The 23,702-nt window shown below is 38.5% G+C and overlaps 1 protein-coding gene across 1 annotated transcript in view; it reads left to right on the top strand.

Moving 5' to 3' along the window:
- The first annotated feature begins 3,715 nt into the window (after positions 1–3,715).
- The window catches only part of LOC136422154 (CUB and sushi domain-containing protein 3-like), a 31,435-nt gene continuing 11,448 nt past the window's right edge, over positions 3,716–23,702 (top strand). Inside the window, exons 1-5 of the mRNA XM_066409802.1 lie at positions 3,716–3,785; positions 4,842–5,002; positions 5,157–5,271; positions 20,675–20,857; positions 21,479–21,655. Coding sequence (XP_066265899.1) covers positions 3,716–3,785; positions 4,842–5,002; positions 5,157–5,271; positions 20,675–20,857; positions 21,479–21,655 — 706 coding nt within the window. The remainder of the gene's footprint in view (positions 3,786–4,841; positions 5,003–5,156; positions 5,272–20,674; positions 20,858–21,478; positions 21,656–23,702) is intronic.

The raw sequence follows: 23,702 nt of genomic DNA, 5'->3' as shown, positions 1-23,702 counted from the left end.
TTCTAACGAGCTAAAGACAGAAGTTTCAGATGAGACCAGGATTTCACCCCCATCCTAATATGTAAGTCCAACCATAAGATAAGTGTTCAGAGGTCAATCCGAGATCAAAACATGACAAAAATCAGCTATTTTGGCCAGATTTTTTAAATTCACATTCTTCTGTCCTCCCTATCAGAAAACTGGACAATTCTGACCAACATTTGACCAGGAAAAAAATTATTTTTAGCAAAATTCTAAAGGGTATGCAGCGCGCACTCTACTGCGCAACTCTATCAGCTGATCCCTCCCCTGTAGTCCCTTTCCAGGTAAATTGAAGTCAGAAGTTACCGAGTAGTCTTATGCGTTACATGCTATTTTTGCAGCACTACAGTGATTTGGAATAATAGTAAATACGGGAGGATTGTTAGCGCTCTGAATGGCAAAACAAAAACCAAGGAGTCATATCAGTTTTCATACAATGACTGTAGAACTCTAGTTTATCATATTTATCGATTTATTGGTAAATGTTACTGTGCATTACACTGATTCTCACGAAGTAGCATGGTCGATTTTATAGAGTCAGCAATTATGGGGACAAACACATAAAATACAGAGATAAACACCCAGTTGGGCATAACAACTTTCCAACAAGGTCTATCCAATAGAATCAGTCGTACAATCCAATTTTAAAGCTTATCGGTAAAGGTCCATAGAATTCATGACTAAATACATTACACACTACGAATAGAATTGTTTATATACTGAATTGTTTGGAGATCAAGTTGAAGAAGAAGACTTTATGTCAAAGTCATATTTATAATTCTCAAGATTGTATCTTTCTTTAGTATCAGGACTCTTGGACATGGACAGATGGAACTACACCGGACAGTTGTGGATACACTCGCTGGTCGTCTGACTCAAACTTTGAATATCATGACTGTGGATACTTAGGAAGTAACGTGAACTTCCGGTGGGACAAAGCAACGTGTGATAACTCAAAGTGTTTCATCTGTCAATCAGGTATACCTCTTTTTTTTTCAGTATACAGTTGTTTTTTTTTTTCAAATGGAATTAAAGGAGTCCTAAACTCCAGAAGGCGGTGTTATTTTCCACTAGATTATGTATCAATGAATACATAATCAGCCGACTTTTTACAGAATTTTGCTTATGGTGAATTACACAAGGTGTGTTTTGTAAAACAATATGATACTCACTAAACCCATGTCGCCCTACCCATGTATCCCCTATGTGTAAACATACATCTTTAATGGTGAGTATTTTTGGCATAGATGAGGGGGGGGGGGGGGGGGTTAAGCACATTAAGAAGGCCAATTGTTAATAAGATATAAAAGAACACAAAGCAAGACGAGTTTTTCTTAACCACCCTGACATTCTTTTTTAATCTAACTTTTGTCAGGCCTTGTCAGGAACATTGTAATAAGTCATAGGCTGAGGTTGTTTAATTTGATCAATCAGAAAATAGAGGGTCATCTGGGGAATTCGGTAGAATACTGAATGCTTTTCGCTGCGCATTGGACTTGTGGGTACTTTATCGTATACTGTAAAAAGTATTCATTTTTACTTCCTAAAGTTATCATCTATTGGAAAATAACTCCCCCCTCTGGACTTTAGGACTCCTTTAAAGTATATATGTTGTGGTTTTCTTACGTTCATTCCGTTGTCCTTCTCAATTGATTCCCAAACGACTTTTTAAAGTGTTCCATGATATCATTCATCATACTGTATTTTCATATTGCTGGTCTTTAGATGACGTTCTATTTGATACCAATTTAAAATAGGTGTGCTATAAACCGTTCTTTTAAGTCTATAGTGTAGGTGACGCTAAAACTAATCATGGCAGTAGTTATTAAATTGATTACATATAGTCTGGGTATTTGTCATAGATGCAAACGTCTACAAAGAATATTTCGTTTTCCGTTACATAGAATTCACAACCGTCATATGATGAATTAGCCAAAGTTTGAGATATCATCACAGCCGCGCAAATAATTTACTTTTAACAAATCGTACTTCATCATTACCTTCGCCATAGGCGTAAGCTTAAGGTTATATTTTTGGTCGGGCCTTTGGGTGTTGTTGGTATAAGTCTGGATACCGTTGACGGATGTTGATGATTTTTGGTAGGTAAGTTCCTACTGGGAGGCAAAGGTCAAGTTCAAAAATGGGTCTTCTGGGGGGTTCATTCGGTGCTGCAGTGGACCTTTTGTGTTTGTTATTTTGTTTGTTGGCGGGATAACTCAAGAGGCATTTGATGGATCGTTATAAAATGTTTGTATCAATGTCCTGTTTGTCTATATTTCAGGTCCCGGGGACAGCTGTCCTTCAGGTAAAAAGTGCATTTTTATTGTACACTATATTCCCGTATGTTGCAAATCAAACTAGAAGATTGAAACCCAAGTGTTTTGATTTTTAGGTTTTATCATTTATTGATTATGAATATTTATAATATAAACACCTAACAATTACCAAACACACGAGACGAGTGGGACTAAAACTAAACTGGTAAACCGTTTATACATAAAGAGAGAGAGAGGGGGAGAGAGAGAATGGCAAACAGCACACAAATGGTTTTACACAATTTTTCAGTATCTATAACCATATAGATTGTGTTCAAGAGAGAAAGCATGGCATAAAAAATGGTGGAAAAAAGAATAAATACTATTAGCTATTTCACTGTCACTTAAATGCGGTGGCTAGTTATAGAATTCAGTACGCCGGAAAAGGGTTCTTTGCTGCATTAGTCACCTTGATATTAATTGATTCTGACAGGTTGTGCCAGTATACTGACCTATGACCTAAGGAGTATCTCATTTGCATGGTCTTTTGATGACATGCAATATTGGCAACAATAGTTACGGCCGAACCTGAAAAGCCTACACTTAATAGATATATCTTATCACATATTAAGGTACTGTAAAAGAAAATACCTTTCTACGTACAGGTGTGAACATTTGTCCTTATTTCCTGGTAGCTTAAGTTGACCATTAAAATATAGCCTGTGCGTGACGATATGTCCTTCAGTTTATTTACCCTCTGTTATTTTTTTCACAACATCTAGTACAGAGGTGGAGCATGCTATTATTGTTGTTATAAATATCTACTAGACCATCTCTGCTTTTGACATATGCTTACATTTCAATATTCTACATATCAAAATGTTGGTTCTTAACTATCTCTTATTGATGTTGTTGTTCTACGTTTAGAACAGGTTTTACACAAAACGCCTAGAAACGGAATTGGCTCATTATGGATAAATGCATACAAGCTCCATGGATATGTTTACACACACACGCGCGCGCGAGCGCGCTTTCACAAGTATATGTTGACAGACTTTGCCAGTGTGCTAACTATGGTTTTAAGTTGCATATTTGGCTATACATCCTTTCTAGAATACTAGAATACTTTTTAGAATACGGCATCTCCCCATAAGGCATACACAAAATACTCTTTCTATTTTACCATTGGATACAATGTCCTTGAATAATGTTTTCATGTGTCCCTTTTGAAATAACCACTTAGAAGTGAATGGCCACTGAAGCTAAAAAGAACACACCCCGTTTGGGCAATTATTCAATTAATTTTACTATTCGTAGCATTTCTACTGCGGAGTGCGACATTTTGTTGGCCCAAAATGGAGGCTTAAGCAAAGTCGGACGCCTCACTACGATGAATTGGTAAAGCGTGCTCTGACCATCGCCCGGTCGGAGAATCAGGCATGTTGCTCCGCCAGTTTTTCTACGTTGTGACGGTGTCCGTGTTTCTGACGCCGAGCGGGGAAGCACAAGGTGGGTTAACACTTCATAGTGTATTCATGTTTAATATTAGAAATAATGTATTTGACATTAGAAATGTCTCTAGCGTGTTAGCATACGATAACAAAAATAATTAGAATGCCATGTTGCAACCAGTTAACATTCTTGAACTATAGCCACCTTTCCTATAGGTTTATGCGTTTTCCTGCCGATGGTCTGGGTATTTAGGTGGAAGATAGCTTTTGCCGTCAGTATTTGTTAAAAAAAGTCCAGAGAAAATAACTGAAGAAAGAAAGAACGGATTCCCACCATTTGGGGCATATAGGTAGCTTGGACAGAGATGTATTCAATGGTATGCAAGTTATGCAAATAAAGATATATTTATTCTAAAGACAAACTTACATGCGCAAGGAATGGTCTGAACCTCCTTGAATTATGTACATTCTTTTTACAATAGGTTGTTTAAAAAGATTAAACGATTACAGACCCGACTTATTTACATTATTCGAATCAACCAAGAGCCGAAGACTGCGCTAGGAAGAGACCTAAGCCACAGAATCATTGTAGAGTCTTACGGCACAATGTAAGAAAGACTCTTTCGACCGCTCAGTTCCTTATCTATTTGCCAGTGGTTGTCGATCGTTGTGGGGGCACAAGTTTTACAACTGCAATATATTGCCTCGGATAGGACGTTAAATGGAGGTCCCGTGTTTGAGGAGAGTCACATCCTGAGCACGTAAAAGAACCCACCACATCTTTCAAAAAAGAGTAGGGGCATGCCCCGGTGTGAGTGGATCAAAACATTCCGGCCTAAATGGGGTAGGGAATTTCCCGAGTAGCCTTCGTAACCCCTGCTTCTCCAAATGGGTCAGTGAAATCATGCTTGTCTCGAGCATTGATGTTTCTGACCTAGGGCGAAGAGATGCTGCTACAGTAAGAATTAGTTCAGTGCTTTGATGAGTGGCCCTCTACAGTCTTGCACTAAGCGACTTCGTTGAAAAAAACATATTATTGTACCAAATGGAAGCGGTGGCAGTTTTGAATGTTTGCATTACTTATATAAGCATCAGTCTGTTATGCCCCTAGCAGGTCATTCCGGGTACACGGAGCGACAGGGAGCTTACTTCAAGGTGTTTACACAAGCTGTGACGTACCGTGAAGCCGTGCAGACATGTGCGACAGACGGGGCCCATCTCGTCGACATCAAGACACAGGAGCTGCACGACTTCCTTGTTAACACCATTGATGCGGTTGATGCAACACAAAGTTACTGGATCGGGCTTCACGGTGTTTCAGTATGTACCTTTTTGTTCGTTTGCCTATCTTTGATGGGATTTATCTCATTTATATAAAGGGTTTGTTTCTATGTTAGTGCTTCCAATATATAATGTTTAATATGTACAGGTGGATAACACGTGGACCTGGTCTGATGGAACTCTGCTCAGCTTCACCAATTGGGCACCAGAAGAACCCAAGAACGAGAGTAATAGAGACTGCGGGCAACTCTGGGTTACGAAAGGTTTCCAATGGGACAACACCTACTGCCATCTACAAAGATACTTCATTTGTCAAATCGGTACATTTTGTTATACTCATTTTCCTAAGCTTACCTGTAAATTGTATGGAGTTTTGGCTACTTTCTCCTGGACTCCTTCTGCAAAGTCAATCGACGATGAAAATTCTTTATACTTGAACCCAACCAGATCTTGAGAAAGAGATAATGGCATACAACACACACACACGGTCTTACATTTTCAGTATTGAAACAGTAAGAATGTTGTTCACGGAGCCATTCGAGAAACATCCAAACTTGGAAAATAAAAAAAAATAAAAAAATCCATAGATACTGTCATACCTACTGTCAACTTAATGTTTCAGGCTAGTCTAATAATTCAGTACGACGAAAAAAGCTGTTTTTTCAGCAGATAATTTTTTTTTACTTCAAAAGGTTGTCATCCAGACGATGACTTCAAAAACCGAAAAGACTTACCTTGATATTAATTAGTTCTGACAAGATCTAACAGTAAACTGACCAAGGGAGTATCTAATTTGCATAGTCTTTTGATGGCTTTTCAAAATGTACAACAATGGTTAGAGCCGAACCAGAATATACTTGATAGATATGTTTTACACACGGTATATGGTGTTGTACAAGAAAATGTCTTTCTACGTACGGATGTGAACATTTGTCATTTTTTCTGGTAACTGAAGTTAGCCTGTGCGTGACGATATGTCCTTCAGTTTAGTTACCCTCTGTTGGTTCTTTCACAACATCTAGTACAGAGGTCAAACATGCTGTTATTGATATTATAGGTACAGTGTATCTTCCAGACCATCTCTGCTTTTGACCTGCTTATATTTCAATGTTTTACATATCAAAATGTTCGTTCTTAACTATGACTTAAGAAGTGCTGATTTAGCCTGATGTTGTTGTGCTAAGTTTAGAACAGGTTATCACAAAAACACAGAGAAACGGGTTGGCTTATCAAGGATAAATGCATATACAAGCTCCATGAATACGCTTTTACAAGGTATTTGTTGACAGACTTTGCCAGTGTGCTAACGATGGCTTTAAGTTGCATATTTGGCTGTACATCCTTTCTTGAATACTAGAATACTTTCTAGAATACGGCATCTCCAAATAAGGCAAACACAAAAATATTCTATTTTTCCATTGGATACAATGTCCTTGAATAATGTAGTCGTGTGTCCCTTTTGAAATAACCACTTAAGAGTGAATGGCCACTGAAGCTATAAAGAACACGCCCAGTATGGGCAATTATTCAATTTAGTTTACTATTCTTAGCATTTCTACTGCGCAGCGCGATATTTTGTTGGCCTAAAATGGAAGCTTAAGCAAAGTCGGACGCCTCTCTACGATGAAGTGGTAAAGCGTGCTCTGACCATCGCCCGGTCGGAGAATCAGGCATGTTGCTCCGCCAGTTTTTCTACGTTGTGACGGTGTACGTGTTTCTGACGCCGAACGGGGAAGCACAAGGTGAGTTAACACTTCACAATGTATTCATGCATATCAATACACAGCGATATTTTCTATGTACTGTTGTCATGTCCAATCCTATGTCCATCTACATAGGTCAATTCCTCCATGAATCATTCCAAAAGCGAGACAGAATTACCCATACATGACTATATTGTAAACAATATACTGGTTTCGATAATATTTTGTACTTAGAATAGTAGGATAGGTTAGCTTTAAGTTATAGTATTGTTGATTTAATGCAATACATTGTACCATGTACGATTGTCGAGCAATAAAACTCATTCATTCATAATGCAAATGATGTATTTGATATCAGAAATTTAATGTTTCTAGCGTGTTTCTACGGTGGAAAATATGTAGAAAGTCAAAGAAATGTTAGAAATATTTTAGAACAGTTTCTCATCTCAGATTATTACAAAGGCTTCAAAATGTTAGAACAAAAACAACAAACACCCATGAAGTTATGTGAAATTGACAATATGGTCATGTACAATTTTTATTTGTTTATTTGAATGGTCTTCATTTTGTGACTTTGTGATTGTTAGAAAGGCTTCAAAAACAGCATACACCCATGAGGTTATGTGGAATTGACTATATGATTGTGTACAATGTAAACTTACGTTATTATTATCTACATTGACTAGTGGACGAATGCGTCGTGGAGCCTTCCATGCGACAGGACTGCGGTTATGGAGGGATCCCTGCAGCTGAATGTGTACAGCAAGGATGCTGCTACGATAGTTCAAATTATGAAACAGTATGGTGCTTTTACAGCAGCGCCACAGGTGGGCCATATATTTAGTCATAATTTGGCTGCAAATGTCCATATTTTTTTTACAAGCTTCCATATAAATTGTATTTTATTGTTGGCTATTTTCGCCTGGATTCTTCCTGCAAAGTCGATCGTGGATGACAATTACGCCAAACAATGTCCGAATGATATCCATGTAAGATATCTTCTTATCCGTAGTTATCATGGTATACATCAGTTAATCATCACCATCATGGGCACCCCCAGATAACCCCGCGAGGGGAAAAGTAGGGGGAGGAGGTCCCAGGCTAAGGCGGACAGGCCTCTAGCCTGGTTCGGTTTGACTCAACGGTGGGCGCCGATACAACCGTGCCAGGCAGGGCATTCCACTGGGGGATTGTGCGGGGGAAGAACTAATATTTGTGAATAAATGTGCGAGATCATATTGTTAAAGGTGTATCTATAATCTACACACTTATCAATCAATGTACACATTAGGAGTAAATGGCTCCAAGTGGGATTAGAATCTATACTGGCAAACAGTATATATGTATAGAAATATATAGAGAGAGATTTTTATTGACACAACAAAAGCACAGCGACTTTCGTAAGGTCTACTACATCTATACATACATACAAACGAGTAGGTGCATACAAATGGGTTTGATTACACACAATCATATGGGATAAAGCAACATATCGTAATTAAACTTGTCATATGTAGAGAGAGAGAGAGAGAGAGAGAGAGAGAGAGAGAGAGAGAGAGAGAGAGAGAGAGAGAGAGAAGCATGGCATACAACACACAAACGGTTTTACACGAATTGTCAGTATCTAAGGCAAATATAGTGTACAAGGAACCGGTCGAGAAACATTCAAACTTGGAAAATAAGAAAAGAATAGATAGCTACTTCACGGTCACTTTAAAGGAGACCCAAGCAATATTAGGGACCAAAAATCAGGTTTTGAAAGTCAATTTATTTCTAATTAGTCATTTCTACACATGATTAGTTCAAACAACACTATCAGCACAATGTATAGCGACATCCATGATGCAAAAATACGACATGGTTGTGATGTGAGAACTCACTGAAAATTGTCGCCGGGGTTTTTGTAGGCTTCTGAAACTAAGGGGATCATCATAAGGCACGTTTTTGCGTGGTTTTAAAATGCTCAAAGTATGAAGTTATTATGGAAATATGCTAAACAGTGTTAGTAAATGTCAGTAGCAAAAAGATTTCAGCTTTTTTTATTTCCAATTTTTATCCTAATATAATTAATGCCTTTAATGCTGCGGCTAGTTAAATAATTCAGTATGCCGAAAAAAGGATAAAGGGTTCTTTACTGCAACAAAAGGATATCATCCACACGATGACTTCGCATGCAGACAAAAATTCACCTTGATATCAATTGCTTCAGACAGGTTGTGTCAGTGCATGAACCGAATGAGTATCGTATTTGCATGGTCTTCGTACATGTAATAAACTATGGAGGACGACGGTTAGGGCCGAACCAGAAACAGTTTATACTTAATTGGTTAATTGATATGTTTTCTCACACGGTACGGGGCTGTACAGGAAATTACCTTTATACGTATAGGTGTGAAGATTTTTTCCCGGTAGCTGAAGTTGTCCATAAAAAGGTAACCTGTGCGTGACCATTTGTCCTTCAGTTTATTTACCATCTGTTGGTTCTTTCACAACATCTAGTACAGTGGTAGAGCATGTTGGTATTGGGATATAGTTATCTCCAATAGACCATCTTTTATTTTGACATCCTTACATTTAAATGTTTATGTTGGTTATCAGCTGTTACTTATGACTGATTGCTGCATTTCTAAAATGCCTTGTCCACTTTCATGTTGTTGTACTAAGTTTATAGCGGGCTATCACACAAATGCATGCAGAAATATGTTCACACACACACGCACACACACACACACACACATACATACATACATATAGAGATACAGACATGAAACAATCTTCTTTGTAATGATGCATATGATTATTATTGACAGGCTTTGCCAGTGCGCTGACGTATTAATAAATGTATATTCGATGGTACATCCTTTTCAGGATTACCAAAAGGAACTGTATGAAATAAGCACACAAATTACATACAGCATCTCCCAATGAGAAGGATAAGAACAGTCTTTCAATTTTTCCAATGGTTATAATGTCCTCGAGTAATGTTTTTGTGTGTCACTTTTACGAAATACTGTAAATGCAGAAATGTTCGCGGTGGTTTTATGTTCGCGGTTTTCGCCGCGACCGTTTCACCGCGAACATTTTTGTCCAATGCTGTAGCAGTATGTGACTATAGCACTGCCGCTATTTAAAACCACCGCCTTAGCGCGAAATATAAAAAAAAAACACGCGAACCTAAATGCATGTACAGTAACCACCTAGAAGTGAATGAGCTCATGTCATACAAAAGTACACGCCCTGTCTGGACAATTGTTCAATTTATTTTACTATCCTTTGCATTTTTTACTGCGCGGTACTGCGATATTTTGCTGTTAGAAAAAATGGAAGCAGAAGCAAAAGCGGACGCCTATCCACGATGAAGTGGCCAAGCGTGCTCTGAAGAATACCTCGCCGAGAATCAGGCATGTTGTCCGCCCAGTTTGTACGCGTGGTGACACCGTGGTGACACCGTGCTAACACCGAACGGGAAAGCACACGACCGCGGTACAACATGTAGGTTAACATCATGCAAATGTTTTTTTCTGCCTGCCTCTATATTAACTGCTCGCTTATGCCTTTTCTATGCAAAGTAAATCTTGATAACTAAGAATCGGACTGTCCAGAAAAATATCACATTTTGAAAACTTCGATGTTTTTACTATGTGATCATGTGTATATCTTATATATGACTAAGGCTATAACTGTCAGAAAGGTAAGTTTCGTTCTTTGTTGTTTCCCATTGATTTAATTTGACGTAATTTTGCAGGAAAAGTCTATATTAATGTTTTGAAAGCCACAGTATAAGTTGTATTTGAGTTCTAGCTTTTCTTTGCCCTGATCATTTCTGTAAAGTCGATCGATGATGACAATTACGCCCAACCGGGTGTTGGTTATACATGTATATAATTATATCCATGTTCGATATTCTCTAAACCGTAGTTATCACCTCATACATCACAAAAGTGTGAGATCATGTTGTCAAAGTTGTATCTTTAATCTACATACCTATCAATCAATGCACACATTAGGCGTCAATGGCTCAACTGCGATTAGAATCTATACTGACGTGTTTGTGTGTGTGTGTGTGTGTGTGTCTGTGTGTGTTTGTGTGTATGTGTGTGTGTGTGTGTGTGTGTGTGTGTGTGTGTGTGTATGCGCGCGCGTGTGTGTGTTCAAGGAACATGTCAAGAAACATTCAAACTCGACATGTGAACATATATATGTACTTTCAGATTCTCCACAATATATTCCCTGTCACTTTCACGTTTTAGGCTAGTTAAAGACTTAAGTACGCAGAAAAAAAAGGATTTTCAACAGGTAAAAAGTTCCTTATTGCAACGGCCGAATGTTAACCTGTTGATAAGTTCGCAGGCCTAAAAGACCGTCACATTAATTGGTCCTGACAGTACCTGCCATTATACTGACCTATGACCTATGACCGAAGGAGTATCTAATTTGCATGGTCTTATGATAAGATACAATATGGACGATAATGGTCAGGGCCGGATCCCGGACCAGAAAATGTTTAATATACTTATATTGTATCACAAATTAGGGTGATTTATAATTGTATAAGAGATTTTCTTCTTTGCACATGTGTGATTATTTGTCGTAATATTCAGTTTGCCTACATGACTACGTGTTTCATACATGAGATACCATTCTAATAATACCCTAATAACACAATGGAATGACCCCAATATCGTGCCAGCGAAACGAACACGCCCTTTTTGGAGCCGTCATCGAAGCCATCGCACCTATTCATAACAGCTAAAATGCCCTGTTTTGCTGGCCATCAAAATGATATGTAGAACGAAATCGGCCTCCGGCGATGTGAGGAAAATACTTTTTTAGCATACTGAGAGCAAATATGTTCGCCCGTTTTCACCTCGCTGCGACGGTGTCTGTCTTTTTGACGTTCTTCGGCGAATCATTCGGTAGGTTACCCTTCTTTTGTTGTTTAAACTACGTCGTTTGTGCTTAAGACGTCTGTAGTCTTCGTGACACTCCTCAGAGGACAAGACTACTCAGAGAACAAGGGCTTTATAGATATCTACCTTTTTTTTTACTTCGGTTTTTGACAGATAACGACGACGTGGCACTGTACTCAAGTTTTTATAATTTATATGAACAGTACCGCGTACAGGTACTAGGTTTTATACACCTAGGCGTGAGGAAAGTCGTGTAAAGTGTCTTTCCGAAGGGCACAGCATCGGTGGCGTCAGGGGGATTCGAACTCGGGACCTCTTGGTTCTGAGTCGAACACCCTGCCGTTACGCCACACGACCCCACGATATCCACCTTTGGATAAAAAAAAATTCTTACAACGTTAACAACGCTGAATGATTTCCCACATTTACCTTTATGGCCCATGGGAGACACAGTATTCATATGATAGTATAGCAAAGGGTGCGCATGGCCTAAAGCACTGGCATATAATTCGAATTATACTGCCGAACTGTTTTTCCCTTGTTTGCCATGAAATGTACTAAAATGTCGTCATACATGTTCAAAGCTATTTTATATAGTCTCCAAGCAAACGGGTGGAAAGACCGTATCCAACTGGCAGAAGGAGTTTTTATATAGCTTCTCTGGCTGACTGGAGCTTCTCTGGCTAGCTTGTATGATTTTGGCACCGTGGAGATCTACTTGGAGATTAATTTTGTACACGCCATTACTAACTAACTACTATACTATACGTAAAAAAACAAGTGAGCTATAATTCATATGTGGAAATATTTATCATTTCAGCTACCTGGCAGTGCACGGACGGCTATCAACCACACGGCTCCGGTTGCTACAAATTTTTCTCCTATTATGCATCATTTGAAGATGCCGAAAGACATTGCAATAGCGATGGGGCTCGACTGGCTATGCCAGAATACAGCACGACCAACGAATTTCTTCTCACGCTGAAGGGTAATCGAGAAGCGTGGATTGGATTAAGGAAAGAGTCAAGCACAAAGACATGGATGTGGAGTGATGGTAGACAGTTGGGGAGTTATAGAGCTTGGGCGTCCGGCGAACCTAACGGCCCATCAGACGCCAGCATGTGCGTCCGCCTGATGGCTAGCGCTAATTATTTGGGTAGCTCTACTGGTATTAGCCAATGGGATGATGAATCTTGCCAGAATAACTATGGCTATATCTGCCAGAAAGGTAGGTTTATACAATGTACACAGTAGTATCATATCTGTTGATTATGATGTGAATATGATATGACGTTACTTATAAGTCAAAATAGCGTTTTTACCAATCCCTTGTTGTAATATTTTCCTAACCAGTCATGCGTACAAGTGTCCCTGACGCATATGCATTATGTTTATAACGTCTATGCTGTTTTGCATACATGTATCATTCACAACAAATATCTGTTAAGGGAACATATACTGACATGTCCATCACCATTTGTGACCTCTACCAACTCCATAATATAGGCCTTGACATGATATGCTACCCATTTAAATCAAACCTCAAATATCATAGCGTACAACTATATTTCAACCAGTGTCACTTCTTCGGGGGAGGGGGGCTCGTGTGATGCAAAATTCATAGAATTGAAACATTGCTCAAGTCAGAGTTATGCTTATTAAATTCACAGGTGTTTATGGACGGAAAGTTTTTTCTTTCACATCAATAACTATCAGGAATATGACTATGGTTCGAGGTAATGCGAGAGACAACCAAACAGCAAAATGTAGCAAAATGCACGCAGTGAACTTCTGTCGATGCATTCTAATATCCCCACTACCTCCTTGCCTTGTCCCATATAAAGTCAAAAGCGTCCTGCATATATCTACAGTCGTAGGCTGCTTTTCACTAGAGTCAAGGTCGTTGCCACGTTATTACCTGTTTTTGTACCCACAGCTGTTCGACTTTGTTCCGTCCTACCATAGGCCATGTCCACATACCCTGGTGTACTTGTTCTCCGTACGAGTTTACAAACGGAAGATCAAGAAAAAAAATACCTCTGTGGTATTAGAAGTTTAGAAATCCAGAGTTTTGTAATGTTTATTATCAAATGAGTGACGCGTGAGGGCTATCCAATACTTTTCGGTATTCATGAATAGTGAGACCAGGATGCCCTGCATATGTAATGTGTTCATGTCCACCAAATGGTGCCCGGCATCTTCGCAATGCTGCTTGGCACATACGAAGGACTCCACATGCCCATGATTTAATTGTACGTCTCTCTACCACTGTCATGGAGCTGGAAAAAGTCAACCGCCAAATTCATCAAGCATCATTGTCGCAGAATGTAGCATTTTGAATGAATGGGATGGGGTGAGTGCGCGTTTCCCGGCCATTGCGTTGCGCTGCCAATTGCCGTCTTCCCTCATTGGTTAGAAATCATTGCTCCCTATTTCAACAGACAAGATAAAGCGTTTTTCTATCCGTCATTCATTCTGCGAATTCAAAAATATTGTTTATTTGCCATCATCTAGGTTTCCTTGTTGAAGATACTTAGCGTATAAAGTCGCCGTTCTTTTTTGGTGTCAATAAAGATCTTTATGATATTTTCATGTAGAATTACGATGTGTCAATTTTACATCAGATTTTGGACCCCTATCTACTTAGTAGGTCTGAGTATGAGACGAATTAAAGAGTTAAAACTCATTACCCACCAAATAACACACTATCGACGTAGTAATTTCATCATAATATCCCATAAGGTTTAAAAGATACAGGTTGTCGGCGATATTTGGCCGATTGCTAGACCCTTGCCGAATAACGTCGGTTGGAAATGGGGTTCGATTACGCTATTTTAGGGGCTTGCTCTACGAAATGCATAATTAGTGTCATGTATGTGGCACGTCAGAAAACTTTGTTGCTGTTGTTGTTCATTTCTAAACGTTTGCGTGAACATCAAAATGACCTCACGTAGGAGAATGCACGCAGGTATAACTAATGTAACATTTGAAGTGGAAATTTGTTACAGGTTTTCCTTTGTGTATCTTCACAATTGCTCCCTCATACCAACAATAGGAAGCACGTGGGGTAAATGATTCAATCAGTCACATAAATTGTTCCTGGCAGTGTTTATTTACAAAGAGCAAGAACACTTCGGCTCTGGGATGATTTCAAGGACTGAGTCCCCCATGAGAAAAAATGGGATGGAATGGCCATTGTAGTGTGTCAGGGGGCAAGGACACACCCATATTTGGTCACAATTTTAACTGTCGCATGCACTTAGCAGAATAACGTCGTTTTGGAGTAACGTATTTCTACTCGTAGAAAAGAAGGGAAAAGCAAATTAACAGCTGTCTTTTCATTATGGAAAGGCCAGGTGTGTTTCGAAGATTGCCAGATTGAGAATCAAAATGCGGTTCGCGTATCTTCTCCGCGTGGCGGCGGTGGTCGTGTTTTTAGCGCTGATCGGCGAAACGCATGGTGGGTTGTTTTTTTTCTCTCTTACTTTTAGCTGCTTGTCTTTGTAAGTACTCGCTTCGGCCATTTTTTAATAACCACACCCTTAGCTAGACTTGGAACCACCAAAATGAAAGAAGTTTTAGAGAGACGTTCATTTGGACCGCTCACCCTAGTACCATAGTGGAAAAATTAACTGTGCTTTGGTAGAATTACTCGGCTAAGGCACATGTAGTAGGAGACATGCATGGTAGTAGTCAAAGTAGACCTCAAGTATTTTGTAGATTTTGAACAGTGGATAGGAAGACATAGAAAGATGAATTTGCATACATATTGGCAGATAGATTGATGGCGACTGAAATTCTAACGTTGGTATGTCCTTTTGTGTGTTGGAATATCAAAATTTACTTTGAAGGTGAAATTTCGTTACGTTGATGAAGGTTAGACATCCAGGTAGTAAGATACGCCAAAAAAAGTAACTCAAGGAACTGGATAAAATTTTGAAACAGTCAGACGTTTCAGACAACATCCTCTATCTTTTTTCAGTGACGGATGCTGTCTGAAACGACTGTTTCAAAATTTTATCCCGTTGCTTGAGTAACTATTTTTGGTGAAATTTCGTTATTTCTTAGTTGTCCAAAACGAACGCTATCTAGCTTAGTATTATTGGATGACGACGCAAAAAAAAATCCTCATGGAAAGTGTTGCCAGGAAAACTGAAGGACGTACGTAAACACGCTATTTCTTTATTGTACTGTACACAAAGGCCAGGGTTTTCATTTGTATGGAGTCGATGGAGCATAGCATATGGACAATAGTTCGAGAGAGGTTGTAAAAAACATTAATATTGGTATATAGCCTACAAATATTGTGCACAACGAAAAAGGTCTCAAATAACAGTTATTTCATTTTTCTACCAACTTTTGGATATATTGTCTTATCTGGAAATGGTTGTTTATCTTTTTTTGTCTCTTGTGTCACAAGAAAATTCATTTCTATAGTACGGGTTAAAACTGTGACGTATTGAGGAAAAATCCTGCACTATCTGTGTGGGCTCTTATACCACAACATTTGGCAATCATTTAATCAGTCACTCTGACGAAGGAAATTACAAGAGCGAACGCCTGTCCATAATTGAAATGCAAATAGTTATTTTTTAAAAGATGGCCATACCGAGGACAAAATGCTGTTTGGCTTATGTTTTGCTTTCCTCCTATAGAATAATCTTTAACAGTCCATTACCCAGTTTTTACTACCACTTCTTATGCGACGATAAAGTGTGCACTTTTATGGGGACGTGTTCCCTCAACTGACTATAGCGTGTCTATTTGCCTTAAGCGTCCCCCTGCGTTTTGCCTTGCCTAAAACACGTACTCCGGGCTAGGACTTCCCCGTAGCGCTAATTTAGATCGGCGGACTTACTGCCTTGTGGGTAGTGCTGCGTACCTAAACGTAACATCAGGTACAGTTACCGGTGCAAAGGTTTAGGTACAGGTGGGGACCAGTAACTGTACCTGAACAATTTGAAAATTTACATGTTTTTTTCTAAACTTCTTCAATATTGACAGAAACATAAATAAACTGTTTACAACTTGTCAGTATCTTTATTCAAAGAACATAACTAGTTTCCTACCGCCAAACTCCCTTGGCCTTGCTGCCAAAACTCCCGACCTTCCTGAATGATCTGTTGCATATTAGTTACGCCGTTCCAAGGTGTCACTTTGGTCACGATAGGTGTTGCATGAGGCCATGAGGTCAGAAGATTAGTCACAAAATAAAGACATATTGGTGTAAATTTATATCGATACAATACCGGTACTTCATGATTCGGTATTTTGGCCCTGTACCTAATCAATTTTTATGGTACATGTACCGGTACGCAGCACTACTTGTGGGCCATCGAAGGAACTGGCTAACGGTCAAACCTAATGTCTAGTTTACTAGGATAAAAACTTGTAAAGCGATAACAGCGCAACCCACTAGGTCGGAAACGCAAACTCATATCTTGCTCTCATTCATGAATAGCGCTACATTCTGCGTCTATGATCATCTACGTCGGTATCATTTTTACAGGGGGGAACCGAGAAGTAGTGAAGGGTGACACTACTTACGTCTTACATGAACACTCCGAGACTTACGAATACTCGAAGCAGCATTGCATAGATCGGGGACACCATTTGGCTGACATCAGAACACCAGATCTGCAGGAGTTCCTGAAAAACGAGGCTACGGTCGACAAAGATTACTGGATTGGTCTTGAAAGTGACGCATCGGTAGGACATAGAGTCCATTCCAAGTCACCGCAAGGGTTGTAATTGTCATAATTTAGAAACATTAATTTTCTATTGTAATTATTTGTGTAAGAAATTTGATACTTTTGAAATATTTTGAATGTGATTTCAACTTTATAGATATTTCTTAAGTGTTCTAAAACTTTAGAAATATTCATGATGTAAACTATGATATTCACAACAGTTTCTAAATATTAGTAATGGCATTCTACCATTATTCACAATCTTTTACAATTTCTTACATTTTTTACCATTATTTGTAACATCTTTATAAATAGGTCAGAAGGATGGGAAGAAAGTAATTCACACATCCTTGTGAAGTTTAGGGAAGAATGCTTTCCACAAAGGACCCAACAGTGTCCTGCAGTGAAATCTAAAGATATACAAAAGCAGACAGAAGGGCCGGATTAGCACCTACTTTATGGGGGCAATTCTACCATTATTTACCATTTTCTACCATTGTTTGTAAATATTTCTAGAGTGAAAGAATCACTTAGATGTTTAGAATTTATTCTAAATGAAGAGATTCTTGTGGAGTTAATTTCAAAATATTTCCTAATTATCTAATTGAATTCAAATAAATTCATATTTTTATGTTCAATCCTTTAGAAAAAATTAGAACTATTGTCAGTCAAGTATTCTTATATTAGATTTTTTTCAAATTATATCATTACAAAATGCTCTTGGTGACTTGGAATGGACTCTACACATTCGTTATCTAAATCAAGTATCTGTTTTGTTATCTATAATCAGTCATTACCGTAAAATATTTCTATCTCCTCCGTTTGTGACATCCATAGGGGACTCTAGAATCATGCAAATCATATAGAATCTTTATCGGCGCAACAGAAGGTCAAGTACAAACTACAAAGTAGAGATACAGAATGAATCTGAAAACTCTACTGACTAATGAATAAAGGCTAAGATGAGTAAAATCTATAACATCATGCTACAATCAAGTTGGGCTTACGGTATCTTCCCAAAACTAAGCAATATTTCATGTATGTAGTACCTATATGTGCATTGTGAGAGATATATCTAAAAATGTATTCAAATTTGCTTTTGGCATCGAGTCTTCTGAAATATGCTTTTTCAGATAAACAAAAGATTCAATACAGAAACATGAAACAAAAGAAATATGTTGAAACATGTTGTACTTTAACAAAGAATGTGAATAAATCATTACATAATACATAATATCTAGAGCATTCCTTAAAACATATAAACCAGGGTACGTGGCGATGGTCGGATGGAGCGGAGTTGGAGAGCTGTGGATACAAAAACTGGCATTCAGAGACAACGCCACAAGGCTACACCCTCATCTCTGGACAACTTGCCGACGGAGCTTGTGGATACATGCGGGCCGCTTCGGACTTTACGTGGGACAACACAGACTGTACCTCGTCGAAGTACCTTATCTGCCAAGACGGTATCACATAGTTAAATATCACATAGTTCAATTATCATGAAAGAAAAGAGCTTTTTAAAGAAGCCACAAAAACTTACCAAAATTTCCTAACGTTTACTGACGAAAAGAAAACTAGAACCCTGTTAACCTCTCAAAGCCCACTCTTTACAAAAAAAAGTGGGACACTTCGTCTTTTACTACTTCCAAACAAAGAAGTCACACCCAAAAAGCGTAGATTGTATTCCGTAGTAGTTCTTAGAATAGCCATTTGTTCTACTTGTCATCATTGTTAACTCGCACTATCTGTACAGTATACCCTTTCTATGCATTGTTTCATGTTGCAATTAGCCCTCGGGCAAGAACTTGCAAGTAAAACGCAATAATTAATTGAAATCTTATAACACAGTACGTGAGGATAGCTTCTTTAGTAGGCTCTGTGAGGTGTCAGAAAAGAGAAAGAGAGAGAGAGAGAGATGCTTTAAAAAAAACTATCGATATCCGAAAGATTATTGACTCTCTTGTGAATTTGCTTTCATCCCTAAAACCGTTGTCTCGCATTGCCTTGTCCTTCAGTCATATGGATACTGATGATAACCAAAGAAAAGTACAGATACATGTACTCTATAGTCGTACATCAACACCTTTATTTTGGTAGACAAGCATAACTCTGACTTGAGAGATGTTTTAATTCTTGTGTTTATTGCTTTTGACATATTTCAGGTCCTGGGGATGCTTGCCCTTCAGGTGACAACTATGTTTTTGTATATTTGGTGCGCGGCAGTTGTAAGTAAACTTGCACATATCTATTATAGCAAAGCGGCCATTCTGTGATATGGTTGGCGACCGTTCAGTTTGTACTGGGGGGAGGGAGGCAGTCGAAACTGTCGTTCTTGTGAAGTTTGTATTTTTGTTTCTCTTCATTTTCAAAGACAATGCATCCAATGATGCAATGATTTTAGTAATCTCACATGTTGTATGTTCTGTTTTGTTATACGCCACTACCGATACACATGTACAAAAACACAGCGCGGTTGGAGTTTTATCCGTACTTTCACACCCATGAAATAACTTAAGGAATCAGAAAGACTGATACTGATACGATATTTAAGCACTGACTGATAACTTTCGAATTTAACAAATGTTCGTGAAGAAAAGATATTACAGTAAGTTCTATGGTTAGTATAGTGTATGATCATTCACGTTTTACTTCACATTCCAATTAGATGTGCTTCATAAACACAATGATTGAAATTTAACTAAATTTAAGAAACTCCATTGTTTTCCTTGTTTTCCTCTTTTCCTTTGATATTTGATGACAGAATTATAATTCATATGATTATCATTTTGTATGATTTTGATCTAATTCTTTATGAATTGTAAATGGTAATTTGATAATGTACAGTGTAATCACATTTATTATAAAGTGTAAACTTACTTATTATGTTTACAACTCAATTTATTTTGTAGTTCTTCCTCTTTTCCAATTGTTTCATTAGGATTTATGGTACAATTTCAATTTGTTCTTTTGTTGATTTTGCTTAGTTTTGATTTTGTATAATTTTGTAAAAATTCCCATTGTCTAGTTTAGGAGAGGCCAATGAAAAGCCACCTAGGCTTCTGGTCCCCCTGCATGTTTTCTTTTTGCCCAGGTTATCTTTTTATGATTGTACATATATGCGAATAAACAATAATAAACAAACAATAAACAAAAAATCATGGTTACATTCATTCCATATTGTTACTAATTTTAGCCACCGTCGCTTTGTTGATATGCTAGTATAGGTAACGTTAATATCGTATTCAAAAGCAACCACATTGGTAACAGGTAAGTCATTTACATTTCATGTACGGGGAAAAGTACAAGTTTTGCTTCGATCCTAAAGAGTAAATTGTGAAAAAAATTCCCGTCGTGTTCCAGACACTACGTGTTCGTCACCGACAGCTCCGACCAACGGTCATGTGAGCAGCACCAGCGACTCTAATGCAGTCGGATACGATGTGACCTACTCTTGTGACCCAGGCTATCAGCTTGCAGGTGCATCGACCAGCACCTGCCAGGCAGACGGCACGTGGAGTTCCGACACTCCAACCTGCACTGCTGGTATGTAATGCTAAGGTCACAATTCCCAACCAGGGGCCCGGCCGGGTAGTTTGCAGAAACGGAAATTATTATATAAAAGACATCAAAACGCACACACAAAAAAGGTTGTAAGAAATTAATGACGACCACAATTTCTGTTTATTCTTGATAGGAATCCTTTCATATTCCTTCACGCAAACACCCTGGCCGAGCCTCGGTTTGGAAATGTAACCTTAGCATAAGGGCTTATGACTCTCAGGTAAAACAACAATGAAACATTACACAGTAAAATTGTAAACGTGTCACGTGCATATGTAGATTAGTGATTTGTGCACGCATATACCTTCTATAGCCTCGAAATTCAGATTTGCATGTTTTAGCTGTCAGGAGGCACTTTTGATCACAACATTTCCTTTATCATAAGTATGTACAATGGTTACATTACTTCCATACTCTTACTAAGACACCGTCCCCTCTGTTGAAATACGAGTAGGTAACGTTGATATCGTATTTAAAGCCAACCACTTTGACAAGAGGTAAGTCATTTTACATTTCATGTTCGGGGAAAAATACACGTTTTGCTAAATATCTGTAGATCCTAAAGAGTAAATTGTGAATAATTTTCCCTTCGTGTTTCAAAAGCTACGTGCACGTCACCGACAGCTCCGACCAACGGTGACGTGAGCCCCACCAGCGACTCTAATTCAGTCGGAACCGTGGTGGACTACTCCTGTGACTCAGGCTACCAGCTTGCAGGTGTAGCAAGAAGCACCTGCCAGGCAGACGGCACCTGGTATCCTGGTTCCACAACCTGCACAGGTACGTATTGCTTCCTAGTTTGCTTTAGTGACTAAATCTGGCAAAACGAACTCGCCAGTGTGATGCTGGAAGGTGTCAGCTTTTCAAAGATGTTTTCAGATTGACAATTTTGGCACTTTGGAAGCGATAGAATGAACGCGATTTAACATTTAACCCTCAAACACCCAAGTGGGGTCATTTTTTACCTCAGGCGTGGATTTGATGTGCCATTTGAACATGTTTGATCGGAAAAAAAATCCTTCCGTGACTTTGTCGATAGACATCTATTCTAACCTCTCCTAATTTTCTAGCAAGATTGACGCAATACTGTTGACATTATAGAGAAAAGTCTGAAGTGATTCCACTGGGGTCATTTTTGACCCCAGCAAAAATGATGTGCTGTTTTTGATACCTGCCCTCTGTAACTCCTAAACTACTTATTGCATGACCACCAAATTTTTATAGAATGATGTACATGTAAATTGATATTACCATAACAAATTTTGTGTCATTACGACGTATTATGACGTCATTATGACGTAATTTTATGTGATTCTATCCGCCATCTTGGATTTTGTCCGATGACGTCATCAAATCAGCAAAATTAAATGTTAAATCAGGAAAGTTACATCGGATTACATAAGATGATAAGAATGTAAGAAAAAACAAATGTTGTGTACCAACAAAGCCTCGAAACGTCATTGTTTGAACTAAAATTAGCAGATTTTGCTATATCATGGCAACACGAAAAACGATGAACTTACTTAATTAATCTGTAATCTTTGTTAAGGACATTTTATAAAATGTCACTAAATTTGGTGGCTCCAGCGTAAGCCGTTCAGGAGCTATGCAACATGAAATTTGGCGTGGGCTTAAAAAATCCCCTCCCTGTCTAAATAGGGATAGTTCAAAATGTGGTCCTTCGGAACTTTTTGCATAAATTATGATAATGAACGGGAATTGTTCATACCTAAACATGCCAAAACATTCCTCTTACATTGATGAAGCAATGTATGGATATCAATCAGCGAAAAAAGTGAAAGGGGAGATTTTACTGAACAAAGTATTTTGGGGTCATTTTGACCCCGTTCAGTCATTTTAGTCGCAAAAAGGGGTTCGGGTGTTTGAGGGTCAAAGAAAGGTAATAGAAACTATTTTTATAACGTTAATTCATGGGCACTTTCTATCACTTCCAAATGGCCAAAATTGTCAATCTGAAAACATCTTGTGCATCTCACTGGCGAGTTTGTTTTGTTGGATTAAGTCCTTAAGGCAAATTAGAAAGCGATTTGTCGGATCATAGCTGATTTGAATCTGAGTTTCAAAGCGATCGATGTGTCGGGGTGACGCAAGGATCTTATATCTGTCATGTATAACAACAATGAAAAAAAGGACACTGTGAAAAGTATAGGCATGTCGCTGACGAAACGTTGCGGATGCTACTTGAAACGTCTAACCGTTTCCAAAACCATATCCAGTTGGCTTGAGTAACTGCTATTCGTCGTATCTTATTACCTGGATGTCTAACATTCATCATCGTATATTACGTGCATATGTAAATTTGTGGTTTGTGCACGCATGTACCTTTTACCAATTTACGACATTACAGACTAGTTATTCATCCGTGTATGTCATGGTTGCTTTTATGGTTCATAAAATAGACCAGTATACTTCTACTAACTACTACTACTACTACTACTACTACTACTACTACTACTACTACTACTACTGCAACTATAGTACTACTATTACTATTGCTACTATACACATATTCAATCAATCCATATATTACTTCAAGACTGTAATGTTCTTATTACAGTTGTACAGCAAGAGTGCCCATCACTTTCGTTCACAAATGGTGGGATGTCGGATAGCTCCATAACCGTAAATGGCGTCACCACTAGAACCGTCACCTTCACGTGTAACCCAGGATACGTCCTTAATGGCCAAGAGACACTTACTTGCCTAAATGACGTCGGGGTCTGGGACCACGAGAAGCCCTCATGCTTCGGTAAATCATTTAAATTAACTTGTATGAAAGATGTGTTTGAAATGTGTGTTATAATCG

This window comes from Branchiostoma lanceolatum, chromosome 16 (assembly GCF_035083965.1).
Source record: "Branchiostoma lanceolatum isolate klBraLanc5 chromosome 16, klBraLanc5.hap2, whole genome shotgun sequence".
Classification (NCBI taxonomy): domain Eukaryota; kingdom Metazoa; phylum Chordata; class Leptocardii; order Amphioxiformes; family Branchiostomatidae; genus Branchiostoma; species Branchiostoma lanceolatum.
This window is presented reverse-complemented; position numbering and strand designations above follow the sequence as displayed.